At 51.3% G+C, this 7,922-nt stretch overlaps 1 protein-coding gene across 2 annotated transcripts in view; it reads left to right on the top strand.

Moving 5' to 3' along the window:
* The first annotated feature begins 2,325 nt into the window (after positions 1-2,325).
* Positions 2,326-7,922, top strand: part of ARSB (arylsulfatase B) — a 104,945-nt gene continuing 99,348 nt past the window's right edge. The window contains exons 1-3 of one of the 2 annotated variants that reach the window (XM_075932330.1): positions 2,517-2,655; positions 5,077-5,811; positions 6,484-6,593. In XM_075932330.1, the coding sequence (XP_075788445.1) occupies positions 6,552-6,593 (42 nt within the window). In that variant the 5' untranslated portion in view covers positions 2,517-2,655; positions 5,077-5,811; positions 6,484-6,551. Of the gene's footprint in view, positions 2,656-5,076; positions 5,812-6,483; positions 6,594-7,922 lie in introns of both variants that reach the window. The other variant, XM_014571538.3, reaches the window with a different exon arrangement.

The raw sequence follows: 7,922 nt of genomic DNA, 5'->3' as shown, positions 1-7,922 counted from the left end.
CGGGGCCCCGCGCATGTGCGGCCCCACCCCCGGAATTAGGCCCCACATTCTGTTGAGCCGGCCCTGGCTGCCAGTGGCTTGCTGGCTCATGTTTTGGGCCAGGAGCAGTGACTGCTGGCTCTGGGCTGGCATGCTTGGAGCTGGCACAGGCACTGTGGCTAGAGTCAACCCCTTTAAGGGCTCCTGGGAGGGGGGAGGGAGAGGAGTGTTCTTGGTTGAGGCTTAGAGGACACCCTGGGAAGGCTGGAGGCCCCCTATTTCGATATAAGTGTCTACACAGCAATTATTTCGAAATAGCTATTTCGAATTTGGCATTATTCCTCATGGAATGAGGTTTACCAAATTCTAAATAAGCCCTCCATTATTTCGAATTAATTTCAAAATAATGGTTTGGCTGTGTAGACATACCCATAGTGAACTGGTATAAACATTTAGTTATGTTTTTCCACCTGTTTTCCTTTTGTCACAGTTTAAAGTTCAGACCTAAATGTCAAATAAAGTAAAAATATTTGGAAAAATCTGCAAAGCAGGCCACTATTTTTATTGTTAACTGCCTTTTTTCTTGGATTTGTTCACTGTTTTAGTGTTTTAAATAATGATATTATCTGGACGCGTGATTTCTTCAGCTTAAGTTTATGGGATTTCTTTCAGTTACTATGTGTACATTGGTTTGTCTAATAGAGTTTGGTACACAATAGCCAAGGCCATCCCAAGGTGGGGGGTGCAGGGCCTGAGGCAATCCCCTCCCCATAGGTCCAAGTATGGAGCCTGGGATAATCCTCCGCCCTGCCCCTCCCAAAAGCTCGGGCCCTTCCCCACATGGCCTGGGGGCCCTCCACAACTGTGACAATGGGAGCCAGAGCGGCATGGCAGCCTGCTCTGTTCCACTGCATCACCCTCCTGGTCTGTTGCGCCCTGCTTCTCCATAGTGTCGGGAATTGGGCTGGGGTGCTCTGCTTCCCACCGCCATAGAGAATTGGAGCACAGAAGGTCAGGAGAGGGCAGTGGGACAGAGTGGAGCAGGCTTCTAGGTCACTTTGGATCCTACTGCCATGGTGAGGGTGGGGGCAACCTCTTCTGCTGCCCCAGAAGGCCTCTGGCCCTACATTATTCCCTGGGTCCCATTCATAGGACAGTTGGGACAGCTGCTGTGAGGCTCCCACGAACCCAGGGCCTGTGGAGGTTGTCCCAAACTGTCCTATGGACAGGACAGCTCTGACTATAGCCCCAGTGTTTTTATGAGAATGTCTATTTGCTTTTAACTTTTCACTACGGGTATGTCTACACTGCATTCTTTCGAGAGAGGAATGCAAATACAGGCGAGCGAAATTGCAAATGAAGCACGGATTTGAATTTCCTGCGCTTCATTTGTATAATTGCGCCCGGGTGCTTTTTTGAAATACTCTATTTCGAAAGAAAAACGCAGTCTAGACTGGGTGGGGGGAGTTTAAAAAAAACAAACCCTTCTTTCGTAATAACCCTTACTCCTTAAAAATTGAGGTATAATGGTTATTTTGAAAGAAGGGGTTTTTCTCAAAATAACCACGTCTAAACATTGCATGATTTTCTGTGTATTTTTAACTTAAAGGGGTATTTGCTTTCCAGTATCTTTTTGACAGTGCGGGTCAAAGAACTTTTCTTGTTTTTAAGTTTCAGAGTGGTAGCTGTGTTAGTATTAGCAGAAAAAACTTAAAAACTAACAAATAGTCTTGTAGCACTTTAGAGACTAACAAAAAATGTAGATGGTATTATGAGCTTTCGTGGACACAATCCACAATCTACATTTTTTTTAGTCTGTAAGGTGCTGCAAGACTATTTGCTATTTTTTAAGGTTTCTTTCTTATTTTTGTTTTCTTTCTGACAGAGGAAGAGTTCTGTGAGAGGTGGGGTTGCTTTTGATGCTGCTGATCAGAGGTTTGTAGTGTTTTTTTAGTGGTGACTTTGAAGTCCACGTTTGTGCAGGGATGTATCTGTCTGCGGTTCTAGTGTTGTCAGCTCCCTTCATAATTCCCCTGGGTTCCCACAAAGCTTCTTTGGAGGTCTGTGCAGAATGGGTGGTGCTGGAGAGGTTAGCTGCACTGGCAGAGGCTGTCAGGGGAAGAAACTTCTCTGAATTTGACCTGCCTGCTTTGTCGTGTGGGATGGGCCGGCCGAAGTACAGTCCTTGCCCACCCTGAGGCCACTGGCCTGTGGCACGGGCAAAGCACTAGGCTGGTGCCTTGCTCTGTGGAAAGGGCGGAACCTCGGTCCTTTCCCTTCCCCGGCTGTGTGTGGGGGCGGGCCCGGGGCGGGGCCCCTGGCCCTATGCAGGGGGCGGAGTGCTGAAGTCGCTGGTCCTGTGCCCCGCCCCGCCGACCAATTCCTGGTTGAGCTGCGGGCGGCATGTCGGGGCGTCCGGGGCTCGGCCTGGGCTCAGCGCGGCTCCCGCTGCTCCTGTGCTGCCTGCGCCTGTGCCTGACGGGCAGCGCGGCGCCCCCGCACCTGGTGGTGGTGCTGGCCGATGACCTGGGCTGGCACGACGTGGGCTGGCACGACTCCCTCATCCGCACCCCGCACCTGGATGCGCTGGGGGCGGGCGGGGTGCGGCTGGAGCGCTACTACACGCAGCCCCTGTGCACCCCGTCCCGGAGCCAGCTGCTCACCGGCAGGTACCAGGTAGGCCAGTAAGCCCGGTCCCAGCGCCGCCTGGGCAGCGCCAAGCCCGGCAGGGGCTCCGGGGGTGGGCAGGGGCATGGGGAGGTTCCCCTGAGATGCTGAGCGTGGCACTGGCTTGTCCCTGAGCTACTTTGGAGGGAGGGCCCCGCATTAGGGGCACAAGCTGGGGGTGGGGGCGTGTGAGCCTCTCCCGACCCCTCTAAGTCCTCCCCAGTCTCAGCAAGGGACTGGCAGTATTAGGCGCCTCAGCCCGCCCTAGCCAAGGGTGACGCTTTCAGGAGCTCCTAAGCCCCATGGATTGCGGGGCTGCCTTGTTAAAGGTAGTTAGGCATGGGAAGATGAAGGGAGACACCGAATGGAGTTACGAAAGGACCAAATGACTTTTAATCAACGGATTTAGGCTCCTTAAAAATCACGTGAGCCCGTTTGAAAATTTTACCCTACTTTTTCTGAATACATTAGCTAAGACCAACAGAACTAGGGGACATTATTTTTTCTAGCTCTCTGTACAGAGGAAAAAACCTAAATTCCTGTGGAGGATTGTTACTTTTTAGTAAAGATGATAGCTGCCCTGCATCTGACGAAGTGGGTCTTTGCCCACGAAAGCTTATGCTCCAACACTTCAGTTAGTCTATAAGGTGCCACAGGACTCCTCGTCGCTTTTGCAGATTCAGACTAACACGGCTACCCCTCTGATACTTGGCCCTGTAGTAAATAACACATACAAGACTATTTGGGAGGGAGAGCCATCTAGTGGGTTCTTGCATTGCTCTCTCCCGCAGTAAAATAACAGGATTGTATTATAGTACATGCTTATTAGTAGCAACATATCAGTTAATTTTTGCTGTCTTAATCCAAAGTGGCTTTTGCTGTTACAGAACAAGCAGACAATTCAAAGTAAGGAAAGTGTTCTCAGGGGAAATGTTTATAAGAAGCAATTACTCTTCCAATGTGCCTACGACAGGGCCTAAAAACTTGTCAACTGTGTGTCTAGCCTGGTATTGCATATCATTGGTGGTGTGGTAATGTCCTATCAAGAGAACTTAAACTTTTTGCTTGTCAGCAAAACAATACCATAGTAGGTTACAGTGTAAAGTACTTGGAGAGAAAAAATCTGTAAATGTAAGAAGTCTGAGCTCTTCAGATTGTATATAAACTTGTGCACAGTTTCTGATACCTTGTTATGGTAGGACTGAAAGAGCTATTTGTCAGATGTACTTGTCCTTTCAAATGCCTAATCTAGTTAGGTTTTTATGCTCCAACGTAGAAATTAAGCGCCGTTGAAACTTTACAAGAAACACAGAAGTCAGTGATGTGACTTCTACTGATATTTTGAGAATTGTGAAATTTGTGTGCTGTTTATTTTTTCATTTCATAACTTACCTTGAGAGAGGGTTATGTTTGCGGATAAGCTACATAACTAATGTATATATCAGCTACACACTGGCTAATTTGCTTTTGGCTTAGCTGTGTTAGAAATATGGACTAACGTTAGAGAACATAGCCCACTATGACTTGGCCTTTTTTTCCTAACGTGTCTGGTAAAACACATTTTATTCCATCTGAGTAGGTCAGAGGAATAAGGAAAAAATCAAGACTTGCTAATACACTGTGACCTATTTGTGAGCTGTTAGTGTAACAACAGCCAAACTACAATACTCTTCTTCCATCTTGATCCACCACATTGTCCTACCTGGGAAATTGAATATGTGATGGTGTGGGCACAGGCAGGGAGATCAGAAATAAGATTTCCTTTGCTTCTTTCAAACCTGCCTTATGATTCTTTAGCCATTCCAGGCCTGGACTCTCGATTTATGTATACCTCTGTCTTCCAAAGCACTTGTAGCTTAACTGGCATACATAGTGTGGTGCCATTAGCTGCTCCAGATTGTTATGCACACAAACCTTCTTTGTAATGTGGATATGCTATCCTAACAAGATTGTATGTGGCATAGAGAGGCCCTGACTTCCTTCCCCCTATTTCCCAACCAGAGGTCAAGTCACATATTGCTTTGTGTCTCATTTAGACCCCTTATATAAATATTTGGAACGTTCTTGTGACGTTGTACAGACTTGCAAATGAGAGATGCTGTCACGTAGTATTCTCTTCCTTCTCTGTAACTTCTGGCTCTCTCTGGGTATGTCTACACTACAGCTGTTTTCCCAACAAAACTTGAGTTACGCCACACTGCAATCACATTCTTTTGAAGGTAAATCGAAAGAACAGAGGAGTTATTCCAAGTGCGGTAAACCTCTTCTTATGAGGAAGATTGCCTTTTTCGAAAGAGCTCTTTCAGAAAAAGGCGTGTGGGGAGGAAGTTTTTTTTTTTGAAAGACGGGGCTTTCAGGAAATAACACAGGTGCCGTGGTGGACACTCCATCCATACTAACCACAACTCTATGGTTCCTGTCTCCTGCCAGTTCTTAAAGCTGCAGGCACCGGGGACAAGCTTTGTGAGAGGAAGCCAGCCCTTGGAGCAGCACCTGACTGCACGGCTCTCCCTGCCACACAACTCAGAGCTATGGCTGAGCAACAAGTCCTTCCTCCATCCCCCTGAGACCTTCCCTGGCCTTCACAGGAAGCAGCCCCAGGGCTCCCAGGGCCCACCCAGGGCCAGCAAACGCTGTCCTCGCTCCTGGTCCGGGCAGAGATCTTGACCCTCTTGGAGATGTGGGGGGAAGAGGCCACCTTGCAGGATCCCCACTTCCGGAGGCACAATGCTGACATTTATGGACGGATGGCCAAGGCTCCGGCTGAGAGGGGACACCACCCCCACACCTTGGACCACGTAAGGAGCAAGGTCAAGGAGCTGTGCTAGGGATGTGCCAGGGCCAGGGAGCGCAGCTCTCACTGCAGGGCAGGACCACACTTGTGTCCATATTACGAGGAGCTACACAGAATCCTTGGGGGTGGTGAAGCACTGTTACAGGTGAGGAAAGGTGTTCTTTCCCCACCTGTAACAGTGGACTCGAGGCTCAAGATGCCTGTGGTTGCCCCACTGAAGCTCCTTGATGATGATGAGGAGGAGGACGATGAACAGAAGCTGCAGGAGGAGGAGGAGGACATGGCCAGTATGGTCACCCTCATCCTGGAGCCAGTACCCCATGCCTTGGACATCTCCCAGGCATCCCCTGACACCGGGGAGGGATCATCAGGTGAGTGCTGTCAGTTTTACACACACAGGGCAGGGGAGGCGGGTGCAGAGGGGATAGGGAGCGATCGTCGCTCATCCTGGGCAGTGTGCTGCACTCCGTGCATGTGCAGCGGCAGTGTTCACCGTGTGGCCTCAGGAGCTAGCTGCAAAGCACCCACAGGCTCATGCTCAAGGGCTGTGTGGGATTCCCAACCATATCTGACCCCTGGGGGGGATACCTCCCCCCCACCAGACACTTCTGGAAGCAGACTGGACACAAGGGCGCACGTACAACTCCAAGCTCTCTTAGGAGTATTGCAGACAGCCATGCCTGCATGCTCAAGGAACCACCTGCTCTTGCAGACAGTGCTGCCAGGTGCAGGTGTGTGCAGCCCCCATGAAAGTCCAGGCTGCTCCAGGCCCCTCTTCCACCCATGGCATCCCACTGTAGCCAGACACTTCCCTTGTTTGCTTGCCCATAGGACGGGGTGGGGGTAGGAGGAAGCGTGGTCCCCTGGGCACCTCAGGCCTCTGTGAGACAGGTCCTGTAGTGCAGGCCACACATGGCCTGGCTCACGAGACATCCTCCTCCTCTGGACCAAGGACTGTTGGTCACTGCTCACACAGGAGGGCATGGCCTCATGCACAGTATTTGCAGGGATGATTGACCACCTCTCCCTCTTTTCCTCCACAGCCAGACCAGATGTCGCTGAGGAGCAATCCATGCCATCAGAAGCAGCCGCCTGACCCCAGGGGAGTCACATGGCTGTCCTGCGTGATATGCAACAAACCCTGGCCCAAAAGGTCCGGAATGACGCCAGGTGGCACAACCAAATGTGGGATCATCTTGTGCAGCAAAGTGAAAACTTGTGTGCTACCATCTGGGAAGTGATGGCACACCCAGCTCCTATTCCCATTCTAGCCTTCCCCACTCCAGCTCCCCCTGCCATACCCCTGCTCCCCCTCCCAGCCATCCCTGACTCCACTCCAGCCCCTCATCCTGCCTACCTCCCAGTGGTCCCATGCCCCAGCCACTCCTGTGTTCGTCGAGGTTCCTGGACCTGAGGTGGCTCCACTAGCTGCCCCACATGCCACTCACAGCACTGAACCTCCTCCTCCCTCCAGGTTCTCTGCTCCCCTCCTCCCCAGTTACTGTTCTTTTTTTTAAAAAAGTTGTAGTTCCACTCAAAACTGGTGTGTTCATTGGGAGTACAGGGAAGGGAAGAAGGGAGGGGTTGTGGTTGGAAAGGTATAGGGGACCAAGACAGAGGCCCCTATTGGGGAGGCGCTGGGGAGAATTACTGCTGGGGTCCTTCAGAGAGACTCTCCCTCAGGGCCTCTCAGAAGTACCTGATGTGCCTGGCGGATGGCTGCTGACCGTGGCTGCTCAGAGGCCCTCTGCCCCAGGAGGAAGGCCTCCCCCTTGTTCTCCACAATATTGTGGAGGATACAACACACCGTGACCACCTCAGGGATGTTGTGCTCCCCCACGTTGAGGTGGGTCAGGAGGCACCTGAACCACTCCTTGAAGCACTCAAAGGTGCATTCGACCTGCATCTGGGCCCGGTTGAGGTACGCATTGAATTGTTCCCTGCTGGGGTGCAGGTGGCCAGTGTAGGGCTTCATGAGCCATGGCATGAGTGGGTAGGCCATGTCCCTGACGATGCACAGTGGCATCTGGACGTCCCCCATGAGAAAGTCCCTCTGGGGGAAGAGTGTGCCAGCCTCCAGGTTGTGGTAGAGGCTGAAGTTTTTGAATATGCAGGCATCATGTGCCCTGCCCGACCACCCAATGAAAATGTCCAAAAACTGTCCATGGTGGTTGACCAGGGACTGCAGCACCATGGAGAAATAGCCCTTTCTGTTGATGCAGTGCATGGACTGGGATGTGGGTTCCATCTATGGCTCCTCTGCAGTTGGGGAACCCCAGGGCGGCGAATCCTGCAACAATGGGGTCCAGGTATCTGAGGCGGATGACCCTGCCCAGCAGGATGGAGTTGATGGCCCTCACAATCTGCAGAAGACGACAAAGAAACAAACAAAACAGATATTGGGTGGGGGAAGTGCTGGAGCCCTTAGGAGGTGCCTGCCTCTCTTCCCTTCCCCCCTCAAACACCTCTGGAGCCACCCCAT

The sequence above is a fragment of the Pelodiscus sinensis genome, chromosome 6 (assembly GCF_049634645.1).
Source record: "Pelodiscus sinensis isolate JC-2024 chromosome 6, ASM4963464v1, whole genome shotgun sequence".
Lineage (NCBI taxonomy): Eukaryota > Metazoa > Chordata > Testudines > Trionychidae > Pelodiscus > Pelodiscus sinensis.
The sequence above is the reverse complement of the archived record's forward strand: the minus strand, read 5'-3'. Positions and strand labels throughout refer to the sequence as shown.